This window comes from Chrysemys picta, chromosome 3, assembly GCF_011386835.1.
Source record: "Chrysemys picta bellii isolate R12L10 chromosome 3, ASM1138683v2, whole genome shotgun sequence".
NCBI classification, from domain to species: Eukaryota; Metazoa; Chordata; order Testudines; family Emydidae; genus Chrysemys; species Chrysemys picta.
In genome coordinates this window covers 156,519,333-156,546,669 of record NC_088793.1, presented here as the reverse complement: position 1 = coordinate 156,546,669, position 27,337 = coordinate 156,519,333, and the positions used below count along the sequence as shown (strand labels likewise).

The following is a 27,337-nucleotide window of genomic DNA, read 5'->3' as shown; positions in this document are numbered from 1 at the left end:
GCCTTCGCCTGTCTCATAAAGCACCACTGGACTTTTAACAAGGCCCATATTTGCCTTTGCACATTTGTACCCCGTGAAGTTTTGGGATCACCCAGACCAGTAATGGGTTCTGTCACCGCCTGCCTTGTAACTTCGGGTGCCTTAATGCTGTGCTGCTGTGGCTCAGCCCTGACTCCATAGCCAGCCTACAAGTACAAGGTCTCATCCTGGCTTCCACCAGCTCACTTACTCCTTGCAGGCTGCCCCCAACAGTCCTTCCAGTCCCAAGTCTCCCCAAATCCATCTACCCCAAGCTCTTAACTACCAGACACTTGGACTTTTCCCCCTCTGGTTTGTCAGCGCTGAAGGTGTGAAAACAGCTCCTGGTTATCAGTTCACTTTGCGGTGCACACTCCATGCAGTTTGCACACTGGAAACCAGCTGGGGGTAAAAATAAAGTTTTATTTAATAGAAAAATCACAGGTTCGAAGATTAAATAAGGGAGAGCATATGCAGGTTACACAGAAAAGAAACATAAAGATGCAACCTCAGGCTTTATACTTTAATATGAAACATTCTCTTTTCTAATATAAATTACCTATTGTCTTTGAACAGTTTCCCTGCATGCCTCTTTGTTATAGAGGGAATCAGGAACAGTTCTCCGCTTAGAAGCGGCTCCTCAGTTTCTGGATACAAAATCTCACAAGCCTGTTCTTTTAAAATAATTTTTTTGTCTTGGCATTGTGACTCCTGGTTATTCAGAGTGAGGGGAATTCCAGTTACTTTGTCTTTCCATTAACATTAACGGTTAACCATTATCTTTTTCTGGGCTGGACAATGGAGGGGTACTTGAAGTTGGTTTCGTGTAAACAACCGGCTGGGCTTAGGTTACTCCTCCCTGTCTGATTCCTTCACCACCTTGTTGTGAGATAGTTGCACCACAGTTAGTTACAGTTTCCTTTATATATTTACATGCATACATTCATAACCATAACTGTATAATCTCATAATGACCAGCCAGCTCAAAGCATTAAAGGCTTTCATAAAAGACTGTACTTAACATATTTTTGTATACAATACCATTGTATACAACCAGTTGATACAATTGCTTACTTTTGGGGGTTCAGACCCCCTGTTCTCCCCTTGGGGTGTCTGGACCCTGACTGTCATACGTGCCTCAAAGCTGCCTCTCTGAGGTGTTCTGGGAATGGCCTTATGCTGGATGGTGGATAAATAGGTATGTTGATTTCTTGAGAGAAGGGGGTGTAGGGTAAAATAGGATGATGTGGTGGGGTGAGGTCATTGATGGCACAGTCTATCACACTGAGATCCATAAAGTATTTTAATCTCTCTTCCCATCCTCAGGAAAGAAAGCAGTTATGGATTCCAGCCCCTTTCTGTCAGAGGCCAATGCAGAAAGAATTGTGAGAACTCTGTGCAAAGTGCGGGGAGCTGCACTGAAGCTAGGACAGATGTTGAGCATTCAAGGTAAGTAATGGGTCTCTGGTGCTTCTCAGCTTTTATTTAGTGTCACTCACCTGGGGCAATCCATTTTACTGTACACAGAGGGCAGGAAGGATGTAAAGTCATTGCTAATAAGAGACACTGGACATCAAGATCGATTAACAAGCCAGCAGCACAGCAAACTGTCCTGTCAGTCAGTCAAATGGCTTCCAGTGAACGGTGACAGGTTAACTGAGCAGTTTCCTCATAGGAGAATGAAGATTACAAAATTGCACAATTGACTGATTAGTTCAGTTCCCTGTGGTTTCCTGAAATGGCAGGGAATGTGGGTGTCGGACCCTTCTCTGTACACACATCCATTCTCCTCCCACAATGTTTATACTGTAAACGTGAATTGAGACCCATATAGACTGCCAGACTCCAGTAACTACCTAAAGCCTAGTTAGCCCTTCTGCAATTGGCCTGAAATAAGATGGCCCTATACCATGAGGTTGAGTGAAAGCAAAAATCAAATCCTGAAACTTAACACAAGTGTTAAAGACTGAGTTTGGTCAAATTGAACAAGTAAACCTCCCAGCCAGACGGAGAAGGCAGGTGAGAGCAGAGTCCTGCAATCAACACAAGCCTTTAAAGTACGCCTCCAAACTCTTGCACTGTGAAAAGGTACAGATTGTGCTATCTAGTGCAGTGATGGTGTGTGTAGTTCTCCCTGGCTTGTTCACAAGGTTCACTGGCCTGTGAACTCTCCTGGTGGCGAGAGACTGCTGCCGATGGTAACCCCAAACCTAGTTGGGTGTAGCAGGGAAATCTGAATTCCCATCTTGGCAAGAGTGATTGAAAAGTGAATGTTCCACCACCTGGCTAATGCTGTGTCTGGGAAACCGTCTTCGTTTTGCTGCAGGGGTGGGTGGGTGTGACCTCATTTAACTTCTCTCCATGTACCAAATGCCTGATGCCTTCCTCCAAACCCTTTATTTTGCTCTGTATCTTCCTGCATATTCACATGTACATCTGCTATATTGAAGCTGTCTTTGTAGTTGTAGTTCTGGGTGACTGGATTGGTAATGAAGCCACAGAAACTTTCACCGTGAGATCAGTTTCTCGGAACATATTCTGTTCAAAATCTGTCTTAGAGCAGTACTGACAAGCAAAGGGGTTGTCTTGTTGGTTGTTCTCAGCTAGAAGAACTGTGTCCTTAGGGTTAAAATGTGGAAAAGTGGGAACTGGATTGGTGGGACAATAGAATCTTTCATTTTCTGTTTACCAATCAGTTTAGATTGTAGACTGTGCTCAGGTCACCTCTGAGGGATGTACTTGGGGAGAAGATTTGATAGTAGTGGGTTCTTTAATTTTGCAGACAAAGGCATAATGACATCTGTGGCTGGAGGTTAAAGGTAGACGAATTCAAACTAGCAATAAGGTCTACATTTTAAGTGCAGGTAATTAAACATTGGAAGAGCTTTCCTAGGGAATCAAACAGTTCTGCCACTTGATGTCTTATTTGGACAGATCCACAATTGTAGCAGCTTTGGTTTAAATTGACAGCAGTGCCTAAAATTAAGATAGCAAGCTAAGCATATCAGTTTTAAAAATATCAGTAGTAATGTTCCTTTTAAAGGTATTTTAACTGGTATTTACTCTCTCTATGCTGTAAAGGCAGCACCTGAAGCTGAATGAGTGGTGCCTGTATGTTAATTCTCAGTAGTGACAAAACAAAGCTCAGAAAAAATTAAACAGATTCAATTTAAACCTCTAGAATCTTTTTCCCCAAGGGGAAAGGCTCTGAGTTAACTGAAATGAATCAGTTAAAATCAGCTGGAAAATTCAGGATGTCCTTTTGACTGAATAAACTGGAGAGATACTGATTGCTCCTAATACGGAGCCACTCGGCTGGTCAGTTTTATGCTGCAGCTTGAACTTCGCAGATGTTGACTTGCAAATTTGGTTCCCAAAAGCGAGCTAGATACTTTGCATGACTAGTAATCTAGCAAGACCAAGGTCACTTCCCCAAAGAGCTCCCAATCTATAGAGCCAAAACAACGAAAAGATGATGTGGTTACTCAGTGAGGTCATGGGCAATTCCAGAGTGCTGAATTACATGTTGTGTTTGTATTAAATAGTTGACTTGCTTGTGAAAGAATTAGTGTTAGGAGAGATTTGAACAGAAAGGGTAATGGCTTGGGGAAGGTTCTGGGGAACAAGGCTACCTGCAGTCAGAGAAAGGAGCCCTGTGCTGCAGTGTCCTTGAATCTTTCAGGCGGTGGCCTGAAGAGGAGCTCTGTGTAGCTCAAAAGCTTGTCTCTTACCACCAGAAGTTGGTCCAGTAAAAGCTATTATCTCACCTACCTTGTCTCTCTACAGGTTCCTTCTAAGTTGGGCTTTTAAAAAACAAACAAAAGGGCGAAGACATTGCTAACAAAGCCAGCTGAGAGGTGGTGGTTCCTCCTGGGCTTTTCCTTTGCCTGACCTTTACCTTCCAGAAATGCCGGGGGAGATTTTAAAGGGCCTCTGAAGAGAGCACAGGCTGACGGGAGACAAGTGGTGCTAAACAGAATCTATTTTTATAGAGTGGCTCATTCTGAGCTCTTATCTGCAGCAGTTGATTCAGTTTTACAGGCTGCCATCTGTTTTCAGGTGCCTCACCCTCAGGAAACACACTACCTTGCTTCTGTGGTCTGTTGCCCAACAAAGCCAGATGTGTGGAGAGGTGCCGGGATGGAAGTGGAGTAAGGAATGGTATCTTCCTCCTCAACCTCTGCTCTAGTGCATTTTTCAGGGAGAACTCTTTAGCCCTTCACCTTGTGCAGCCAGTGATCCAAATGTCCAGAGTTGAGTGAGCCTTGATTCAGTGCATAGTCCTGAAGCCAGATTACTTGCTGGAGGGGATATGCTTAAAATACTTTGCATGTTAGAATGAGTTGCAATGGTCAAGTGCTTAGTCATTGGTCTGTGTGCACTCTGAAATCATGGGGACAAGGGAGGACAGGTGCTGACTTCTGGATCTGAGGAGCAGAAGCACTCTGGATTTTCTTTCTCTTTCCTGCCTTCTAATATGAGAGTTAAACATTTACTAGTTGACTTAATTGTCTTTAATACTTGTTGGCAGTGTAGTTGTAGCCATATCTGTTGCAGGAGAGCTCAAAAGCTTGTCTCACCGACAGAAGCTGGTCCAATAAAAGATATTACCTCATCCACCTTGTCTTTCTAATATTTATAGACCTTCAGGCATTTTAATGGTAGGTTTTCTCCCCCTCACCTCTTGTATGGAGTGGTTGCTATATTGTTATTCTGGGGGAAGATAGGGCTGCAGTAACTTCGTTGCTGACAGTGGTAGCAAAATGTAGGTGCCACCATCCTGTGATGGATCTGATTCTTGGGTTGGCTGCTGAGACATCAGAGCTCGTGCAATTCCTGCCACCTTGTGGTCTGGCAAGGTCACATGTATGGGCTACTCTGCCTTTTTTCCTTGGTTTGTTTGTTTTTCCAGGAAACCATTGGGTATCCCCAGGAGAATAACTTGCATTTGGTGTGTCTTGGTATACCACACTTGTTTAAATCTCCTGGCCCTGGTTTTAGAAGTTGGCTGAGTTAGCAGGAACTGTTAGATTGGGGTGCATGTGCACATGTGTTAATGAGCACCTTGGGACCACATTCACCACAAGCACAAGTGCATGCATTGAAGTCAGTGAGATTGCAGCTGCTTCTGCCAGGGGTGAATTTGTCTTCCAGCCTGTATTGCTGGATTTTACAATTACGTTGTTTAGCTTCTGGACAATCTCATCAGTTCACCACTTAGCGGCTTAGCCTTGTTCAGCAGCACATTTGTTGACGTTGTAACATGGTCCTTTCCCTGCAGTATTGCTGACTTCACTGCTGGCACTGTATTGCTCTGCAGTCATATCTGAGCTGGCATCTTTGTTGGCTGGTTCTGATAGCACCATGCTGCTACCACAAGACAGTGGCTATTAAGCATCCTCAACTAGAACATATTTATAAATGTACAAAATTCTTTGCATTTTTTGGACATAAGTAATGATGATAAAACTAATGAACTAAAAGTACCTGTTGCATGTCCAGCTCTCTCCAGGCATCATACAGCTGCTGGGAACAGTGTCAGTTGTATGATGAACCACTGTCCTCTTACTGCACAGACATCTCAGGAGATGCAGGGATTATTTGGTTCAACATCTGATAAAGTGTGTGTCTTGTCTCTGAAGTACCTTTCTTCCTCCAAGAGAGTGCACTCTTAGGTGACAGAGATGGAATCTCATTTTCTCAGCCAAAATTTGGTGCTTGGGGTGTGACTGGGTATTAATCTTTCGTATCACACAATCCTGTAGAGAAGTCCCAATCAGCCAGAATTAAGCTTGTACACATTGTGGTATAGTGACTGTATCAGTATACAAATGCTGTGCTAATTTTGGACATGTGGGGGACAGACCTGTGCAGTACATTGTGTGTTGTGTTAAATGCCATTTCATTGTTTTGTATTTATCCCTAACTACCACAATTCTTAGTGAGGTGCAGCACCACAAATAATTCCTCCCCGCATTCCTGTAGCAGCAGGATTGCCATAGAACATGCTGATGTTTCATCAGCATCTTTGTGAACAAAGCAGACTAACATTGGAAAACCAATAGTAGAATATAGTGTGTGTTGAGAGATTTTATTCTTACAAGAGTTTTATGCTTCAGTTTGTGACTGTGATGGGGAAGGGTGTGTGGAAAAGTACAGTACTGATCAGTTTCTTTGTTGCAACCATGTTCATAGAATATCAGGGGGTTGGAAGGGACCTCAGGAGGTCATCTAGTCCAACCCCCTCCTCAAAGCAGGACCAATCCCCAGACAGATTTTTTGCCCCAGATCCTTAAATGGACCCCTCAAGGATTGAACTCACAATCCTGGGTTTAGCAGGCCAATGCTCAAACCACTGAGCTATCCCTCTCCAATGCTGCAGCACAGTCATGGGTCACTCTGTTCTGGTCTGGAGGGATGGGGACAAAATGCAAGCTGTGTTGCCCCAGCTCTTCTGTCCCCAACCACCCTTTGCTCCTGCCACTTCTCTTGCCCCAGGATTTGTGCAGGTGTCTTTTGTACTGGTTACCCAACTTCCCAAATGTAATGCTCTGTGTGGGGGAGTATTGGTATTTTTTTCAGCGTTGGGAAGAATTTTGAATCCTAATGCTGACAGTGTAATCTTGGACTTGGCTTCTGTACCTAGCAGTACACCTGAAGAGTTGTAATTGACAAGAGAGGGCTTTGGGGTACAGAGACCTAATGGGTCCATATGCACATTAGTCATTAGAAGCATGTTTATAAGTGAGAGTTTCTGTGAGTGTAGTTCGCTCTTTCTAACCAGCTTGTACTTTCCTCCTGGCAGATAACGCCTTCATCAACCCTCATCTCCAGAAGATTTTTGAGCGTGTACGTCAGAGTGCAGACTTCATGCCAATAAAGCAAATGATGGTGAGGAATATTCTGTCCTACTTAACAGGGGGAGAGGGTGTAGGAGTATGAATAAACACACCCTGTGACTTGCCCCAGGTGAAGGCAGGGGCTGGTATTTTTAGAGTACTCTTTCAGTAAATATTTTGACTTTTATAAGACATGGGTGCAGCTAGTGGAGCTGAAAGGTTTTACGAAACTTGATTAAGCGAGCTTTTCTTTCCCAGTAACTTAAACCCATCCACAGGAAATTCAGTACTGTGCTGAGTATTCTCTGTATTAGTGCTGGGACCCACCACCCCCAAAGCTAGGCTGGCATAACGGGGGCTGTTTATGTACATTACATTTTCCATTTGTTATGCTTTTTTTCTTTACTTCTTTTTCCAGCCTTTCCTAAGCAGGAGTGGGTTAAATTGCCAAAAGCACCTAAGTCCCATTTTCAAAAGTGACTCAGACACTTAGGTGTCTCAGCCCCATGGAAAGTCAGTGGTTGAAAGTTGAGACGGTCAATATGGCAAAATGAAGATTTTAGCTTATAACTTTTCACGGTGAAATTTCACCCGCTTTCAAGCAGGGTCAAAATGAAGCACATGAGTTTTTTGCCATCCTTGATTTTTTTTTTTTTTTAACTATAAAGATCAGTAAAGGGGATTGAGGCAGATTAACCCATGAGAATTGTTTGTTCCCCATAAGACTCTGACCAAGTAAGCTTCCACACGTGTTTGGAGTGGAAAGTGAAATAACAGGTTGATGGTATATCAAAATGCTGTTAAGAGCAGATTACAAGTACTATTCTATATCCTGCACCTCCCTAGAGCGGTTTTCTGCCATATGCCTGGGTTGCTCTTGTTCAGACTGGCAGCATGGCAGAAAAGATGAATAATGATGATAAAGAGGGAATATCCCCTTGCCCTCTTCTCCCCCTCCCCCCTCTTTTTCTGGAAGATGGTGAAAAACAACAAGATAAAAGGCCTTGATACCCTGATAACCAACTCCTTCTGTAGCTGCATGTTTTTGTTTTAAGATCTTAGTCCTCTACTGCATTGCATGTCTCTGTAGATTGAGCAAGACTGTGCCTGTTTGGCTTGAGCCTGAATTTTACTGAATTTATTTGGGGATAGGCTGTGTTATATTTCTGGCTAGATTTGCAGTGGCTACAAAGGGAAGATGATCTAGAAAGCATGGGGGCTTTCAGACTGAGGCTCTCTGGACCTTGCCAGGCATCTCAGAGGAACTGGGTGGTTTCCATTGGCTCAGATCTTAGCTTTTCTTTATCCTGATTTTTTTTCTGTGTCTCTAGAAAACTTTGAACGACGACCTTGGTCCCAACTGGAGGGATAAACTGGAGTACTTTGAAGAGCGTCCCTTTGCTGCCGCTTCCATTGGCCAGGTTCACCTGGCACGCTTGAAGAATGGTAAAGAAGTTGCCATGAAGATCCAGGTGGGTTTGCAGTTTCTCTTGGTTCTAAGATGGGCACCATGAACTCCTGTTTAGGCCCTAAATCCCCTCCGGCTCCATTCCCCTCTACACAGACGTATCACATTTACTATAGAAAGAGGGTTTTGAAGTGTTGTATGAATAATATGCATGCCCAGGGCTGTGTTAATTAGGTGCAAGCACTTTTGCGCTACTGCGCGAGTGCAGGATTTATGTTGTCCACATATTTCTTTGCTTCCCCACAGAAAAAATGACTTCTGAGGGGAGGCAAAGGGAAGCCGCAAGAGCGGTCGCTTGCTCCTCCCTGGCAGCCCAAAGTAGCCAGCGGAGATGTAAACCAGCGTGCTGGGCGGGTGTGCAAGCGAGTGAATATGAGAGAGACTGTCCCTCTGGCTTGCTATTGTAGTGTACCTGGTGTGGAGGGACTCTGTCCCCTCAGGCAGAGCATAATGTAGCAGCCTGCCTGCTTGGTGGTTCCCATTGGGAACAATTCACTAACAACATTCTTAGTGAATTCCCGCAGGAGCATAAAACAGGTGTAAAAGTTTTAAGCTTCCTTTCCTTGCCAGAGTGGTGTAAAGGAATCTTATTGTAAAGGATGGTATGGCCATATAAATGCTTATGGTGCTTTAGTGATTAGAACTGGTCTAAATTTTTGGACTGAAAATTTCTCCTATCAAAATGTGGTTTGGTAGCTGTTTACTATTGACCTTCCTGATGATGGTCAGTAGCCAATATAAATTGAGTTTGATTCCCCAGCCGTCATTTGCTCTTCAGTTGCCTCTTATGTAATACTGAACATATGGCTGTGTATATTTGTTGACTAATAACTAGAAATAAAGGGTCAATACTAGCTACATTACTATTAGACAGAGGGGGTTTGGGGATTTCCTCAAATGTTCCCCACTCCCATTCTCCATCCATTGTATTGTAGTTTAAATAAATTACCAAAATAATTGAAACGGGCATGATTGTTGTGGTGTTTTGACTAATAAAATATGCAGAATTTTGCAGAATTTTAATTTTTTGGTGCAGAATTCCCCCAGGAGTAAAGCACAGAGCATTGGAAGGACAAGTTTCAGGGTTTAAACCAGTCTCTAGCTATTAGGGATTAGGATGAGATCTTCATAAGGGACAGTCTAGCTCACTTCAGTCTGTTGTGGGTTTTTTTGTACCTTCCTCGGAGGAATGTGGTTCTGGCTGTTGTCGGACAGAATACTGGATTAGTGGACCATGGGTCTGATCTGGAATGATAGTTCGTATGTTCCTAATAGCATATAGGACAGTTGAAGAATAGATCAGAATTCACCTTTAGGTGACTTTCCCTGTGAAAATAGTCCTCCTCACTAGCTGCCCAGTGGCTGTTTTAAAAATCTTTGACTTGTTGTGGCAGCCTGGTTGTGAGTCAGATTTGAAATGGCAGGCACTCAGCCACGTCGCAGCTTTCATGCATTTGAACAGTGTCTGTCAGAAAAATACATGACATTGTTTACTTACGCACAATAAAACTGTCAGTAATTAAAACAGTCAACAGGGGCAACACAAACTGTGTGTGTGTTCAGACTAGTTTCAATGTTGACACGGATTTGGTGCTTCTAATATAAACGAATTCTGTCGTTGGAAGCACTGGCTTTCAGTGTCATACATTTGTAATCTAGATCAGTGGCTTTCAAACTTCAGATCGCAACCCAGTACTGGGTCGCGGAATGCAAGGCACTGGGTCGCCTTGCTCAGCACCCAGGGACCCTGGCGGTTGGCCAGTAAAAACTAGTAGTCCCCTACCTGTTTTGACACCGTGGTGTGCCCCGGAAGCGGCCAGCAGCAGGTCCAGCTCCTAGGCAGGGGGGCCATGGGGCTCCATGTGCTGCCCCTCCCCGAGCACGGCTCTGGAGTCCCATTGGCTGGTTTCCAGCCCATGGGAGCTGGGGGATGTGATGCCTGTGGGCAAGAGCCACGTGGAACCGCTTTGGCGCTTCCGCCTAGGAGCCGGACCTGCTGCTGTCTGGTTCCTTGGGCACAGCACCAGGAAAGACACGAAAGCTGCCTCTGCACCCCAGCTGCGCCACTCATTGCCGGAGGTAAGCCTATGCCCCAATCCCCTACCCCAGCCCTGAGCCCCCCCCCCAAACCCAGAGCCCCGTCCTGCACCACAAACCCCTCATCCCTGGCCCCACCCCAGAGCCTGCACCCACAGCCCAGAGCCCTGACCCCCTCCCACACCTCAACCCCTTGTTCCCGGCCCCACCCCAGCCCTCTGCCTGAGCCGCCTCCTCACACCCCAAACCCCTCATCCCCAGCCAGAGCCCTCATCCCCCCAACCCCCTACCCCAGCCTTGAGCCCCTCCCACACCCCAAGCCCCTCATCCCCAGCTCTGTTGGGTCGCGGGCATCAACAATTTTCTTCAACTGGGTCGCCAGAAAAAAAGTTTGAAAACCACTGATCTAGATGAGCTAAATGTCCTGTTGATACAGATCTTAAGCCATGTGTGCAGGTCTTGATGCTTCCCTCTGTGATCTATGTCTCCACCTGAGTTGGTCGTTTGTGGGCACCTTTTGTAAGCAGGGGATATTTTGTGGATACTGGCTGGTTTAGAGGATTGGTGATGTGACCTAGAGCCTTTCATTTCTAGGGCATCTGTTTGAATTCAGGCCAAGTTAATAGTGATGGAAGGTTACCATCATGGTGTCATTTTAACTCCCAGTTGACAGGTGTTCAAATCACAAAAAAACAGTGTGGAATTGGCTCCCTTCTTGACAGTCCTGTGTAGAGAAGTGAAGTATTGAACAGGTGAGGAAACTGATCCAACCTCTTGCCAGTTCAGGGTTGGAGCACATCGGCATGCAGGGCAGGTTACGCTTACTCTGCTGTTCTCCATGCAGTTCTGTTCTGTGGATAAGCAACGGGCTTCAGTCTCCAGGGCAGTCAGTCTGCCGTGTCTCAGCAGTGATAGTGAAGTGAGAGTCTGGTATCTCATGGGCATTTATTTCTCTTGGGATCCCTACTTCAGAAAATCATAACTGGTCATTTTACTTGCAGGGAGATTAGGGTAGAATCTAACATCTCTCTAAGGGGTTTGTTCTGTGTGTTGCGTCATATGTCTGAGCACCTTCCAGGTAATAGATTTACATAGTGCGGTCCATAGTGGACTTCTTAATCATTGAGTCTTCTCTCTTCTGGTGTTAGGAAGCTCTGCTTGGGTGTATTTTTGAGGTGGGAGGTATTGGTGGCTATTGTAAGTGATATTCTGGTTATGGTAGAGAGTCCTGCAGTAGCCTAAAGGTGCCCTAACCCTGGAATGGTCTGTTTTCACTGATGTCCTTGCCCTTCTTCCCCTGCAGTACCCTGGTGTAGCCCAGAGCATCAATAGCGATGTTAGCAATCTGATGACCGTCCTGAGCATGAGCAACGTTCTCCCAGAAGGTAAAGTAACCGGCATGCTGGCTGAAGCCTTCCAGGATAGAAACATCCTGCAGGGTCCTGTGAGGCAAGGTTGGGAGGAGGAGGGATGGTTCAGACACCTACTAGTACCTCTCCTTGGTTACATAGCCACCTCCTTAACAATCAGCATCTGTGCTGGGCCTCTTTGCATCACCTCTCCCCACCACCAGTTCAGTGCTGCACCATCATAAACATAATGGGTCTTGGGCTGCTCAAGACCCATGTCTCCTCATTGTGGTTGGCACAGCTAAGATCTTAGTCATGCAGGCCTACGGTTTAGAGCCCTGCAACCTGACCCAAACTCAGTGAGACCCAACTACAAATGCCCGGTCTGGGTCAGGTGGGAAAAGAACCGGGGGTTTTTGGGTTTGGGTTGACTCCTCCTCCTGTCTGTGGGGAGGTGTCGCAGTGCGAATGTAGAGCAGCAGAAGGCGGTGGATGTCAGGAGCAGAGCATGCATCTGCTGTTGCTCTGACCTCACAAACTGGAGGCAGTGGCAGTGACTCAGATTCACAAGGGAAGGGTTGGGTTGGATTGAAAAACGACTCAACCTGGTCGAGTCCGTGGCGTGGCTAAAAACTAGGTCTGAGCAGACCTCTAGGATAGTGACCCCAAAACAAAAAGACTGAGCTGACCTTTGTCACTTTCTTCCAGCATCCTAAACTGATTGTGAGTGGGAACAAACTCTTCATTTAAGGGGGTGACCTTCCTAGGTCCCTTATGCCAAAAACAGGCCCTGTGGAGCCCTTCGGAAACCTAGTGCTCCCACAATCAGAGCCTTAGCCAAAGAGGCAGATCATGTAAAAGAGAACGTTCCATCGAGCTCTTTCTGGGTGGGCCATGGCATGTGATACTCGTAGTCTTTGGACACAGATTTTTCATTCTCCAGAGAAACTGCTGATCTAGACTAGGAGCAGCAGCACCTGGGAGGAGGATTCCATGTGGAAATGCTGCGTGCTCCAGAAGAGAGCGCTGCACGCCCATGTGCAACAGGCATGAGTCATTTCACTAGCATAAGCACAGGGAACTCTCTCTCTCTGCCCAGCTTTCCTGGTGTGGAGTCTGTGCCTAATGGGTGTGTGTTGCCATTAACGCTTCGATAATCAAATACCTATTTGGCTGGGGAGCCCCATGTAGAAACCGTCCCGTGGAGGGGCGGGGGTGTCTGGGTCAGGGGTGGGATGTGTGCTCAATAGGGAGTGTACAAGGCCACCCCTTTCTCTGCCTGTTTGTGCAGAGGGGACCTACTGGGACTCTTGCCTGGCTTGAGCAGTGCCTGAGAGAACTTGCTTCTGGTGACTTCCTGCACCGGTGTGTGCACAGCGTGGACGTTGACTTATGGAGTGTCTCTTTAATGCCTATTATTTGCCATCACAAATTCCAGTGTTCAGCAAAATCCATTCTCTTCTTCGTGTCCTACAACTGTACTCATTCCCCGCTCTCTCCAGCTATGGAGGTGAAGATGGCAGGGAAGAAAACAACCATGGTCAGACCCTTCCCCTGACCTGAAATACAAATGTGTAATCCCTGACAAGGGCATATGTATTTCTTCCCCCACCCCCACCGTTGCAGTAGTTGAAGAGCTGGGTGGGATTCTGTACATGCTGCCACTAAGTGTATTGGAAAGGGTTGCTGCTGAGTGAGAGGAATTATCCCATCTGGCACCTGGGGAATGGGGTCCTGCATATGTGGCCCCCAGGACAATCCCAGCCCTCGCTGGCCTGGTGAACACAAGTTGCTTTTTCGGATCAGAGACTGAGGAATGAGAGTGAACCAAACTTGGTCACTGTGATTACGCATGGAATCAGAAATGTGAGCCACCTGGGGAGGCTGCATTGCCTTGGCTCCAAGCTGTTTGCCTTGCAAGTTCTCTTCTCCGCCAGTGGCTTGCTCCTTATTGAACCACTAAGCATTTCCTATGCCTGATACTGCCTAAAGATCTTCTTCCTTCTGCAATTCTGTTTCTAGGTCTGTTTCATGAGCACATGATTGAAGTTTTGAGCAGAGAATTGGCCATGGAGTGTGATTACAAGAGAGAAGCTGCCTGTGCTAAGAAATTCAAGTGCGTTCACAGTGGTGCCCTCTGACGCTTCTCCCCTGGGTGCATGATATTGGGAGGAGGGGCCCCATTATTTAACTCCTGGTGCTAGGGCTTCTGCAGTGGCCTTGACTCCCAGAAGTTCTTGGGTATGCATGCTCCGGGGGCAGGAGATGCGTGGGCATGGGGGGGGGGAAGGGTAGTTCTTTAAAACTGCAGGTGTGTAAAATGCTCCCAGTCACCCCCAGTGTAGCTCCCTGCTTTTGGAACTGGTTTTGTTGGTTGGACACCTAGTGGTGCCCAGCTAGGAGTAAGGCAGAGCAGCTGCTGCTCTCTCTGATGCAGGGCACAATTGGTGAAACTGCCTGTTTGGCCACTGGGGAGGGGTCCTGCCAGCTGCTGAGGCAGGACTGAATTGCTTTTTTTTTGCCTGCTGGGCACTCTTGGCCTGATGGTAGAAACCTGCTTGTATTCTTTGACACTGTAAATGCCTCCCTTCAGACTTCTCAGCCCATTCAGGTGATTGATGCTAAGAGCACAGCTCTGCTTCCCTTGTCTCCACCTGCCCTGCTGTGGAGTGCACTCACTGTGAGCGCAGCCTGGCTGTTTTATGTGGGGGAGAGATGGGAGACAAGCTCCTCTTCCCCTTGGTCCCCTGCTTTGTCCCTGGGCATAGCTGCTGGCTGGCTCTGCCATGTACGCTGTGCTTGCCAAGGGGGCCGTCTGGGCTCCTTGGGGCAGGAGTAGCTAAGGTTAGAAAGCTTGTGCCCTCATGACAATGTCATCTGGTTCTTTTCAAAAATTGCCCCTGCCTTCCCTGCTCTCTTTAGTCCCTGAGCCTACTTGGTACCCCTGCAGGGGGGCGCCCTCTCCAGGCACCCTGCTGTGCTACACATGTGCTCTCCTGTTGTGGGGGAAGTTCCTAGTAGCAAGACACTTCCATCCCCAGTGGCAGCAGGTGTCACCCTTACTGCCTTCACTGCCAGCCTTGCTTCTGCATGCAGTCTGAACTCTCCCAGGCAGAGGAAAGGGAACTTGGTGGGTCCCCCATTTCCAGGGAGCTCTGAGCATTTCTAGTAACCACAGTCCTGGCTGGGATTAGATGGAGTCTCCCTTCAGAGCCATCAGTGGCTTGAACCAGGTGGATTAGTTTCTGCTGCTGAATGTGAGGGATTCCTCTCTCCCTATCCCACATTGCAGGAGCTGGGGACCCCAGGCGGTGCCAGTGCAGGGCATTTGGGTGACCTCTAGGCAGCTGGTCTCTGCTTGTAAGGAGATTTTGTATTTGCAACACTGCAGAAGTGACTGCCTCCTTGGGATCTCCTAACCCTTTCCTTGCTGTCCCCAGGGAGCTGTTGAAGGATCACCCTTTCTTTTACGTGCCTGATGTAGTGGATGAGCTGTGCAGCCAGCATGTCCTGACCACAGATCTGGTGTCTGGGTTCCCGCTGGACCAAGCAGAAGGATTGAGCCAGGAAATCCGGAATGAGGTATTACCCCAGCACTGCTGTGGCTGGGTGCAGTGAGGGAGCCGTGTTTGCTTGGTCACTGTCTTGGAGCCTTTGTTTGTGACAGTGACTTGATCACTACAGATTGCAAGGTGGAGGGAGAACTGCTAGGGCAGGGGAACACTGATGACTCTTTTTGTGGTCTTTTGAGAGAGGCAGCTCTGGATTATAATTGTTGGGCTTTTATGGATTGTAACGGTGATTCTGGCAATTTCTGTGATTGAGTTTAGACCTTGTCAACATGCATTATTACAGAGAATGGTCATTCTCTCTGGGCTGGGGGGAGTAAATGGCAGTGGAGCCTTGATTGTCCAAGGAGATGTCTGTGAGCATGTCCTGGCCCCCCAGCTCTTTCAGACTTTCTGTTGTGCTGTGTATCACTATACAGTTGAAGCAGCATGCTGCATTGCTACCCTAATGAGAGGCAGCCCCTCTTCTCTACTTCTCAAGGGATGGACCTGACCTTGGGAGAGGTTCCCAGCTTGTTGAGAGGGACTCTTTGCTTGCAGTTGCTGTCTTGAAACAAGAGCACAGAAATGTCTCTCTTCCCATTGCATTAGCAGTCAAATATAGCTTCCCCTGCTGGATTGGCTTGTGTAGCACAAGGGTATTGGAAAAGTACCTCTCAGTAAACAAGCAGAAGGGAGGGATGTGAAGGCATCAGTGCTGAATATAGCAAGGGATGGAGAGTTACAGCAGGGCAGGCAGCTCTGGCTGTTGCTCAGTTAGCAGAAATAACTGCCCTGGTATTTGGATTGAGTTGTTTATGGGCTGGTGTGAGCTATCAGCTGTTGGCAGGTCACTGAGGAAGTGCACAGAGTATGTTCCTATAGATAAACAGATCCCAGCAACACACTGTACTTGGAGCTGTGCCAGATCCAGTTGCCTATGACCTCTGGGCTGTTTGGTTGTTCTTCAACTTGTCATTCGTGATAATGTGGCTGCTTGTGTGTTTGGTGATGGTTTTTTAATAGCCCACCTGACAACAAAGCATTTCCCACTTACAAAGGGAGATGATGTGGGGTCTGTCCCTTACTCTGCACAGTGTCCAAGTGGCTGACTTAGTGACTCTCTAGCCCATGTCCTCCTGGCCCAAATGTGACTGACTTGCACCAGTTTTCGCTCGTGTTCAGTGTTACATTATTACTCTTGGATGGGGTGTTTAAAACCAGTTGCCTTCTATCCAACACTGGACAATAGCTGGGTGGAAGCTAAAGATTTTCAGAATAAGCAGGCGGTGACCCTGCCATTGGGACTAGAGGCAGTTCTCTGTTAAACAGGCTCTGACACAATTGCCTCTTTATAAAAGAATCCTGTAGCATTTGAGAGCGAGACCCTTTTCTATAGGTGTGGTTTTTTTTTTTTTGAGCAATTGTATAGAAAACTCTATATTGCAGCGTTCTATGTAAGGTTCATAACGCTGATCGATAGTCTTGTTCTCTATTACTTCCTTAGGTTTTTAAGGATAACTTCCCTAGAGCCCTGTTACATTTCTATAGAACTTCGTTGATTTCATCCTGACTAAGCTCTACAGGATTCTTTCACAAGGGTGAACTATAATTGCTGCTCCACAGGCCTCCCCAGTCTCTGCACTGTTGGATCTCCTTGCATTGTGAAGAGCTCCCCTTACTGCCCTGGCGACACCAGGGAGAGACTTACTGTGAGAGACCATACATCCTGTAAAAGCTGGGCAGGCCAGCAGAACTGAGAGACTGTGTATTCAAGTACCTGCAGTGATGCGCGCGCTCTCTCTCTCTCTCTCTCTCTCTCTGGTGCCCCCCTTCTGTTTGATGCCCCCTGGAGGCTGCTGTCTGCAACTACCACTTAGCAAACTTCCTTCTAATCAACAAAGAAAGCATGGTAGATATTGTGTGTGCTGTGTCTTGAGCAAGAGGAGTGTATCTCACCACATGGGGATTGGCAGGGGGCTGATGCTAACCTCCAGTTAGCCAGCAAGTCCATGTCTTACAGTTGGCACTAGTGTAGAATTTGCATCGAGGTTCTCGGACTCCAGCAGTTAGCAAGGGATCACCACAAAACAAGTCCTTCCTTTCATTGTCTCCTATGGAGCTTTTGTGACTGGGAGCAGCTAGGTGGGGGATAAATGCTCATGCTGAATTTTCCATAACTCTATTAAAAGCTTCACTTTCTAGGAAAAAAACAGGGGCCTAAGTAGACAACAGGGGCCTAGTCATATGTTGGGCATGTATGTGTGCACATGCCGCCTTTGGCTCTGAAAGCACAGTCATCAGCATTTGAGGGAGATGAGAAATTGCCATGAGGAGTGAGCAGTAACGGGGCCTCTATTGTCTTGTCAGCTGTCCAGCTAGACAAGTGCTAGTGTTAAATGAGACATGTAGCATGTGGTTCTGCAGCAGCTTCCTGCACAGAACTCCCACTGGTGGTTTGAGGTCAGCGGGTGTTCTGTGCCTGGGGGAGAATAGGCCAGATGTATCTCAGCACCAGTAGAGACGGTGGTACCACACTGTTCCTCCCTCAGCACCTGGCCAGCATGCTGATGTAGTTCCTGTGCACTTAAATCTGGGGTGGGTGGTGTGTCTGACACTTGGATAGCTGTGACTTGCTGCTTTCCTCACCCATTTTCTCTCTCCCTCATTGTGCTTCCAAAGATCTGCTCCAACATCCTGATTCTGTGCCTGCGGGAGCTGTTTGAGTTCAGGTTCATGCAGACTGATCCGAACTGGTCTAACTTCTTCTATGACCCACAGCTGCACAAGGTAAGCCCAGCAACCAGCTGGTCCTATACTAGGTAGGAATTTTTGTTTGACGATCTCCCACCCCCAAAGCTAAATAGTCTCTTATTGCGCCTCTTTTATAGAACCTTCTATTTCAGACCCAAGGTAGGCAGGGGCTGTGGGTTATCTATCAAAGAGGGGTGTGAGGTCTTCACAACACTGCAGTCTGTTGGGAGAACAAGTAGGCTTATTTCAGTGACCTCCAGAGAGCAGAGCCCCTGGCCTTTGGGTATATTGTGTGAAGCAATGTTGTACCATGCTCCTCAGCAGCAATATGCTTATGCTGGAGTCTGCGGCTTTCTAGTGGGAGGAGGGAGTAAGATCTTACGTACCCCAGTTCCATTGACCACTGTCTCCTGAAAGTGAAACTTCCAGTCACAGTAGGCAGAGATGCCAGCAGAGCTAGCTGTCTTGCCAGCACCCTCAGAAGACCTTTGCATGGGCAGGGCACCAGCTTTTACATGTCCTCCAGCTTCACTACAAACAAGGAAGCATAACGGGAAATATCAACGGATGTCTCATTTTGCTTCCTCAAAGGGCTGAGAATGAACATTGCTGCTATCCAGCCACGCTGATGGAATCGGCCTCTTTCTTCATTCCTCATCAGCTGATGGTGGGGGGAGAATGGGTCCCTTTTACCCTGGCTGCCCACCCGCTCTGCCCTGTATCCAAGACCAGTCTCCTAAGACCCAGAGTTCTGACTTTACTGAAATCTGTCCCTGAAAAATCTCAGCCATGCGTATTCTTTACCATAAGAACAGTTAAGATATTATTGAGTAAGGGACACCTCAGTCAAATGCTTGCCATTTGTGCTATGCTAAACATATTGATGTCTAGTGAGGTGATCCTATATGGTCAGAATTTCTTTCCTCGTGCTCCAGGGGTCTGGTTGCTGAATATATTTGTGCCCTTGTCAGGTAGGTTTGGAAATGGCATTGGTGCTAGGGGCTGTCTAGGAAATCTTGGACTGGCTGAATTCCGTATTTGTAAATGCTTGAAGCAAGGTTCTTTGCTGATGTGCTCCAGAGCAGAACCTATTAGTGTGGGAGCTACAAACCCATCAGATATCATAGGTGGTGACTCCTCTGCAGTCTGAGCATATGTATGTGCCTAGGAATGACTCTCTAATGTGCCAGATGCTATGAAGTATGTTACTGGGTTTAATGTTGCCAGTCCTAACCAGTAAGGAGGGAGTCAAGTGGAAATTCAGATGCTTTGGAAGGATCTCCAGCCCCGTGTGACTTGTGATAATTGAGCTAAATGAAACACTGCCGTAGGCTTCCCACGCCTGGCTGCACTCTTTTGCAGTGGTTTCTACTGTAATGCAGAAGGGTTTATCCATATTCAGGTGGCCCTGCTGGACTTCGGCGCAACTCGTGGGTTTGACGAGGACTTCACTGACCTCTACATTGAGGTGAGGACTCCAGCTGCACACGTAGCCTTGCTATGCTAGGGAGAACAGTGCCACTTGCACAGCCCTGCTTAACTCAAGGCTCTGTCGGGTCTCAAGATCTTGCATGTTTGAGGCGCACTTCTGTTTGCAGCTGAATCTGCTCCTGGGAGGAAACCCGGCCTGGGGCATGTTGAAGGAGATCATGCCACAACTTTGCCCCCTTCTCCTAGATTCCCCTGTATCCCTCACAAACCTGCCGCTATCCCAGTTATCCTGTTGTAAGTTTACATCTCAAACAAGGAGACCTGAGGCTGCTGCTCTATAAAGGTCCAACTCCTGCCCTGGGTTTCCCCTGTGTAACTCCACCTTGAGAGTGGAATATGGCCCCACATGTCTCAGTGAGGAAATAACACCTCCCCCATCCCTATTACTTTGTGCTCCCTCCACTCTTAGTCTCGGCTCTCCCCAGCTTGGGGCACGGGGAACCTACAATTGGCTACTGCAGACTAGTGTGGCTGCAGTGGAGCTGCTGTCCTGCTGTGTAATAGTTATGTGATAAGGACTTGGCTGCCACAGTGACTTCTTTCCTGAAGTTCCAGGCTCTTTCATTGACTCGACATGTACAAACCCTACTGCAGCAAATTGAAATATTGCTCTCTGAGCAGTAGTGCTTATCTTAACAGATGTGGTACCTTTCTGCCTGCTGGGAATTCAGCGATATGGTTGAAATGCATGGACCTGGAGCATTTCATACTCTGCTCATCTCCTGTAACTTCAGCCTGCTTATAAATTGTATGACACAGCCAATTAATATCACTAAGCCATTTGAATTACATGTCCTTTCCTTTATCAGAGCACTGAATTCTGTACTTCATAAAATAAGTCCAAATAGCTGGGGCTTGCCGTCTCTACGAAAACTGCGGGTGCCCCAAGCAAATTTGGTTCTTGAGTTCCACAGGAAGCAGGGCCACTTGTTTTGTGGGCCACTGAGTCCAGTCCTGCTAGGAAAGGCTTTTTTGCAGCAAATGCGTTTATGCAACTAATTCTGAAACTGGTCATTTTCCAGATTGGTGCCATGCAATCCGCAAAGCAGTTGGGGGAGGGGCAAGGAAGAGTGTGAACCTAATCAGGCTGCTTGATAGCAAATGCTGCTGCAATTGCTTAGTAGCGTAAAGGTGTGTTGGATGCAAGATTCCTGTCTCCTTGTTGATGGTGTTCTTCCTATTCAGGTAATAAAGGCGGCTGCAGATCAGGACAGAGAGACAGTTTTGAGGAAGTCGATAGAAATGAAATTCCTTACTGGTTATGAAGTCAAGGTATGGAATGGAATCCTCCCCGTTATTGCTGGCCAGCTGCAGAGCTCTTTAAGTGCCTTGGGTCTGATGTTCTGTGGATCCTGTAATAGGGAGAAGCTAGCAACAATCCATGACAACTGCACTCTTGGGGTTGGCAGTGGGAAGGAAAGGATACAGGATTTCTGTGACACAGCTAAGTCAGCCTCTCTTCAAATCGAGCTAGAAATTAGAAAAACTACAGCACTGGCTGTAGCCAGGATGTATTTTATCCAAGCTTCTCCCTTCACTTCCTTTGCTGCAGCAAAGCCACCTTTGTGTTTTATATCTGTGCAGCACGGGCTTTGATGAGAGCCCTACACACATGCCCAAAGGCAGAATAAGAATCTGTATCCCTTTCCCCAGGGCATGAATGCACCTGTAAATAGTGTCCTTAGTGCACAACTCTGCATTCGTCCTGGTTACTCCCTCCCATTATCCCAGCTGAATCCTCCATGTTGCACAGTCTTTTGAGTTCTTGTAACTCAATGGCCCAAGGTCTCCTGTGAGACATCTGTAAGTGAGCCACTCTAGAGTTTTTCCGGGTCTCTGGGCTGGAGACTGGACTTTACCTCGGGCAGGGCACCACCTTTCCCTTGCCTACTGCTGAGCGTTAGCCCCCTGGTCTTTGACTCTTTTCCTGCATACGTTAAAAGCAGCTGGTACTGGAGTCATCCTTGTGTGTTATTGACTCCTCTTTGTTTTTGGGCAGGAGATGGAAAATGCCCACTTAGAAGCTGTTCTCATCCTGGGAGAGGCTTTTGCGTCTGAGGAGCCATTTGACTTCGGCACCCAGAGCACCACAGAAAAGATCCATGGTTTGATCCCTGTCATGCTGAAGCATCGGCTTGTCCCTCCGCCAGAGGAGACCTACTCTCTCCACCGGAAGATGGGGGGCTCTTTCCTCATATGCTCCAAACTGAAGGCCAAAATCGCCTGCAAAAACATGTTCCAGGAGGCCTATAGCAAATACTGGAGCAAGAGGGCCAAGGAACAGGAGCAGGAGCAGTAGTGAAGATGAACTAATAAGTGTCTCATTCTTAAGGCCCAATCATACTGTATCTAGCAAAGAGCAATGTAGTTTGTCACATCCCCACATTCTCATCTTGAGATGTAGCAGCCTGTGTGCTGGAAGTTCAATGTTTGTTTCACAAGGACAAAGTCTTTCTTTAACACAGGGTCTGTCCTAGACTCTGCCATTAGACTCCCATGGCTTACAGAAATTGTCCTCCTGAGGTGGTGGGGCTTAGTTCGCTGTGTTCTTCCACACTGTTCAAAGCACCAACCAGCTATCTCTAGTGCATTTTTAACATTGATGGTGACTGCATACTGTGGTTGGGTTTTTATAATGTGTTGGGCAGGGTTGAGAGGAGAGTTAGAGAGAACAAAACCAGGTCTAGTTTATATTGAAACCTGTTTATAATTCTCTGAAAATCATTAAAAAAAAACAAAAAACAACTCCCCCTCACCCCCTTCTTTTTGCTAAGGTGGAATTTGAATGGTTTTCATACTGTGAATTATAGAATGACATACCTGGTAACCTAGAACAGACCCCTGTTTTGTAAGATGAATGGTGGCCTTCAGAGAAGCCTGGATTTTACTGACAGGGATATCATGTAAGATGTGTACACATAGGATGAAATTTTATGCCTTCTGCCTCCCTTTCTGTCTTCGGCTTGCAAACTAAAACTATCTGAGCAGGGGGTGCCAAAATTTATATTTAAACATATCCATAGAGAACTCCTGCTCAGAAAGTCAGTCAGTTGTTTTTTTTAATTTTGAGTTGAATGTATAAGCAAAGGAGCTGTGCATAAGCACAAATAGTGGGAATCTTCCCTAGCTGGTATGTATCAGCTCCCCTGATGGCCAAAGCCCTGACACTTCTTGGCTTGTTAGAGTCCCAGCAAAGAAACTAGTCTCTTTGCCTTCCTGTGCCCTCCAATGCAGAGTTTGAGGGAAGGGGGAAACGTTCTCTGGGATTCTCTTATGGGCATTTCAAGCTTTTGCTGAAATGTGTATTACATGTTTATAGCCAAACGCACAGTTTTAAAGAATTGGAGTCAGACTAGCAAACTTAACTTGTTAGGGTTTTGTACAATTCTTGTATCTGTATGACTTACTGATTTCAATAAAAAAGTGCTTGTGCAGAGGGCTTCTGCCTGCAGTTATTCCATCTCCTCTGCTTCCCATGACCAGGGTAAAAGAATAGCAAGTGGTAATATACAAGCAGATAGACTCTTTTACAGTATGAATAGAAGAAACTGGGCCTGAAGGAGAAGGGTCAGAGAACCTCTTCCAGTATTTCTTCCATTCTTTCTTGGAAGGGAAATGTCATTTTGCAAAAGAATCCCTTCCATCAGTGCCTATTTCAGTCTCCATGGCCTGGGAATAGATTTGAATGTCACTTTATTACGAGCCTCTTGGAGTGGACACATTCCATCCTTCCTCCCGAAACACATGGAGGAAAAACTTTCCCTTGCATTAATACTTTAATTAAAGCCAGTGGTGCAGTTCTACTGTGTCTAGATGGTACTGGGTGCTGAAAGGGAATTACTTCCCAGCAGGATCAAATGGAGTAGGCTCAACAGCTGTCAGCTCATTGATCTGCCCAGGATGGGAAAAGGCCGTGCGTAAATGTGTATTTTAGACTTTTAAAACAACAAGGAGTCTGGTGGCACCTTACAGACTAACAGATTTATTTGGGCATAAGCTTTTGTGGGTAAAAACTTCACTTCTTCAGATGTGAGGTTTTTACCCACGAAAGCTTACGCCCAAATAAATGTTAGTCTTTAAGGTGCCACCAGACTCCTTGTTGTTTTTGTAGATACAGACTAACACGGCTACCCCCTGATACTTAGACTTTTAATACACTCAGCTGACTGTTAAACAGAATTTAGCATGGCTGCTAGTACTTTACAGGCACTAACCAAAGAATTCGTAAACACGAAGATGGAATATGCCCAGTCCCTCAGTTTTGCACTTATCCAGCCTTCTGTAATCTGGTAAGTGTACAAAGTTGACCTCTCCTGCAGACTATAAAAAATAGTGTCGGAATTAAACTCCTATTTGTGTCTAATTTAACCTTTTTTCCAAGCGCATGGGCAGAACATGGAACTTGCTTCACATGAAAGTTGTAGCCTGCTTGATTTTAAAAAAGTGATTAAACCAGCGAGTTTAGAGGACATGCTAGAAAAGGTGTAACTCTTATTGATTCTATTGTCTACTGGCCAGTGCAATAATCTTCCTGTACACAGGCCAACAGTGATTAGCCCCTGCACACGGATATAAACAAGACAGGCTTTGACTCTAGTTCAGTAGCATGCAGTACTTTTTCTTTAATCACTGATGGCAGCAGCCCTATGTACAGAACAGATGTTCCTACCATAGTCTTCTGTACCCCTGATCTCCAAAACTCTCTTCTTGACTATCTGAATTTACTGTGTTGCTATGCTTCTAGTTTGCCGAAGTGTCAGTTGTAGGTGGTAATGTGTGGAGAGGGGGAGAATTTTTAATTTCTGAAGGCATTAAAGCTCATGGAAGTCGAGACCCGGCTCTTCTAATATCAGCGGAAGTGAAATATTTAGAAGGCTTATGTTAGCATTAAAAAGTATAAAAAGCTGACAAGGATCTAGGACCAGGTGACCTTGTAGAGGAGACTGTTTAAAGCAACATGCAAGCAATACAGGGAGAACTAATGCATTCAGATTATGTGGTGAATTGGCTAAAAAGTCATAACTTGGTTAAAGGTGGGTTTTTAACATATTGGTAGGTAGCATTCAGAATGGAGAGTTTGATCAGATTCTTGTACTTGTGATTGTAATTTGGGACCTATTGTCTATTACTACACGTAATGCTAGAGGTGCTCACGTCTAGCTTGGAGCAAAGACAGTGTCTCCTGTGGTATACCGGGGCTAGGATAAGGTCAGTGGGTTTGTTAGAAGAGAATGCAGGATTCACCTTAAGGATAAATTCCAGTAGAAGGTGAAGCATGGCTTTGTTGGAGCACTGATGATCAGAGCTCAGGCTCTAGCCCTCCTGGCCTCATATATAGGCTCAGAGCAAGGCTCTGTAACTACTCAAGTCCCACAGCGCCATCATGGGATTATATATTTTGAGGCTGTTGTAGCACAATGCACTGGAAAACCCTCTTGCCATAAGAGTGACCTAGTGTTCGTGTCTCACTATCACATATTACCTTGTCTTCAAGCCCTGGCCAGAAGAAAGTCCAGGTTATTTTATACTGACTTGGAATTTGTATTGGTGCCTCTCACTGTAGTTTAACTAACAAAGGTACTCAAAATATGGGAATTAGGTCAAGGATGTGAAAGTGTCTTCTCTTGAGCAGACAGTTTGCAACCTCAGAGAACCTCTTCTCCAGCAAACAGCACCTGTTTCTTTGCTATAAACTTGAAGGTTGAGATTTGCTTTCCCCTTAAAGACCGCTTTCAGGGAGAAGAGCGGAGGCCAAACCACCAAGGTCCGGCCTTGCCTGTGGCACCTGAACAGACAGGCTGGACTTCACAGATGCCACTGTCAGCGCAAGCCAGAACATGAGTGTTAAGTAGCAGGGGTTCCCCAGTGCTGAACAGCCAAGCAGCTAGCATGAAGTCCAAGCACAATGCTGCTGCTCTTTTTGCTTTTCCATTGCCCAGTTCCCTTGAATCTGTATAGCCCTTCACCCTACTGTAGGACACCCGCAGCTGTGGGGGAAGGGAGTAAAGCTATGAGTCTACTATAGTTTGTGCCAGGGCATTGGGAAAAAGGGGCTTTTTCAGACAGAGGGCCATTAGGCAAGAGTGAGGACTAGACAGGGCATACATGAACAAACCCACACAGGTTATGGAATGGCCCACTGGCCACAATTGTTCTGCTTAGGGTGGAACTTGACAGAGGAAGGCTGCAGGTGTCAGGGCTCTGAAATGAAATTCAATAAAGACCAGTACAAAGTACTACACGTAGGAAGGAAAAATTAAATGCATCACTACAGAATGGGGAATAACTGACTAGCTGGTGGTACTGCTAAAAGGATTGGATTATTAAAGTGGATAACAAATTGCACAGGAGTCAATGTGATGCGCAAAAGGCAAATATTCTAGAGTGTATTCTTAGGAATGTGGTAAGTAAGACATGGGAGATAATTGTCCCACCTACTTGGCACAGGTGAGGCCTCAGCTGAAGGACTACATCCAGTGCCATTCTTTATGAAAGATGTGGACAAATTGGAGTGAGGCTAGAAGGGAACAACAACGATAAAAAGTTTAGAAAGCCTGACCTATGAGGAAAGGTTACAAAACGTGGGCATGTTTAGTCTTGAGAAAAGAGTGAGGAGGTAAGACTTCAACTATAGTAAGGGCTCTTATAAAGAGGATAGTGATCAATTATTCTCCATGTCCACTGAAAATAGAACAGGAAGTAATGGGCTTAATTTTCAGCAAGGGAGACTGAATTAGCTATTAGGAAAAATGTTCTCATTACACAGGTAGTTAAGGTTGGGAATGGGGATGCTACAACCATCTTTGGAAGCTTATAATTGGAGGTTAAGAACAGGTTGAAAACACACCTGTCAGGGAAGGTCTAGGTTTATGTGGCCATGCCTCAGAACAGAGTCATGGACTTGATGAGTTCCCTTTCAGCCCTACAGAGGCTTTAGCCACCTCACTAATGAACTGTGTGCAGGTGATGTCATTTCTAGGAGACACCCAGTAGGTGCAGGTTTACTTAATCCATCCCAGAACTTTGCTGGGGGGCATAGATCAGCATGTCAGTACCTGCCCCAGGGAAGCTAATGATCCAACAAGTGGACCAAATTCAGTGGTGAATCCTGGTCATGTGCCACCTGAGGTATTGTTGTGCATGTGGACAAGGACTGGACTCTGAGGCTACTGTCAAGATGTGTTTAGTCACCAACCTCCACTAGGAACAGATTAGAGCCAACAGGCTCCTGAAGATGCTGGACTCTGAGGATTGGCCCAAGGGCATAATGCCAAGGTAGCTGCAAAGGGAGATGGAGTTCAGCCTCCTTGAGAAAAAGGTCAGACCTGGTAGGCTGCATGTCAAATTTGCAGCTTCAATTGAGCTGAAGACCTAGAAGGGGCAAATGCCCCATAGTACATGCAGCTCAGAAAAACAGAACCCGCTCTCCCTGTTTCCAGGAGCCGCCAGTTGCCCCACTGTGACTGTGCAGGACATCTCACTGAAAAGCAAGGAAGTTGGTGACTGTTCCACTGTAATTAAACCTCTGTTTTCATCAGTAGTCAGACTGAACTAATCAAAAAACTCAGGGGAGGTGTAGCTGATGCCATTCAATATACTAAAGTGCAAGTTGGCCAAAGTTCAACAGAACTCAACTCTAGCAGTGAATGTCTAAAGGAGGCTGGTGGCAGCTGTAAAGGGAGCTTCATTTGTCAATATCACTTCGTAAAGGGCAGGTTTACCTGATGATTATACTCAACAGGAATACAAGATTCCTCCTCTTTTCATTCCCTCTTCCAAAAGATTAACAGTGGGAGGGGAGGGGAGGGGGGGAAAAAACACAAAACATCTGTA

At 46.3% G+C, this 27,337-nt stretch overlaps 1 protein-coding gene across 7 annotated transcripts in view; it reads left to right on the top strand.

Annotated features, from left to right (window-relative positions):
- The window catches only part of COQ8A (coenzyme Q8A), a 73,129-nt gene extending 50,191 nt beyond the window's left edge, over positions 1-22,938 (top strand). For all 7 annotated transcript variants that reach the window (XM_065590564.1, XM_008175049.4, XM_065590566.1 and 4 more), the window contains 10 exons: positions 1,345-1,467; positions 6,824-6,909; positions 8,189-8,329; positions 11,666-11,747; positions 13,734-13,827; positions 15,152-15,293; positions 17,942-18,049; positions 19,416-19,481; positions 20,690-20,776; positions 21,504-22,938. In XM_065590564.1, the coding sequence (XP_065446636.1) occupies positions 1,345-1,467; positions 6,824-6,909; positions 8,189-8,329; positions 11,666-11,747; positions 13,734-13,827; positions 15,152-15,293; positions 17,942-18,049; positions 19,416-19,481; positions 20,690-20,776; positions 21,504-21,803 (1,229 nt within the window). In that variant the 3' untranslated portion in view covers positions 21,804-22,938. The remainder of the gene's footprint in view (positions 1-1,344; positions 1,468-6,823; positions 6,910-8,188; positions 8,330-11,665; positions 11,748-13,733; positions 13,828-15,151; positions 15,294-17,941; positions 18,050-19,415; positions 19,482-20,689; positions 20,777-21,503) is intronic.
- The last annotated feature ends 4,399 nt before the right edge of the window (positions 22,939-27,337 follow it).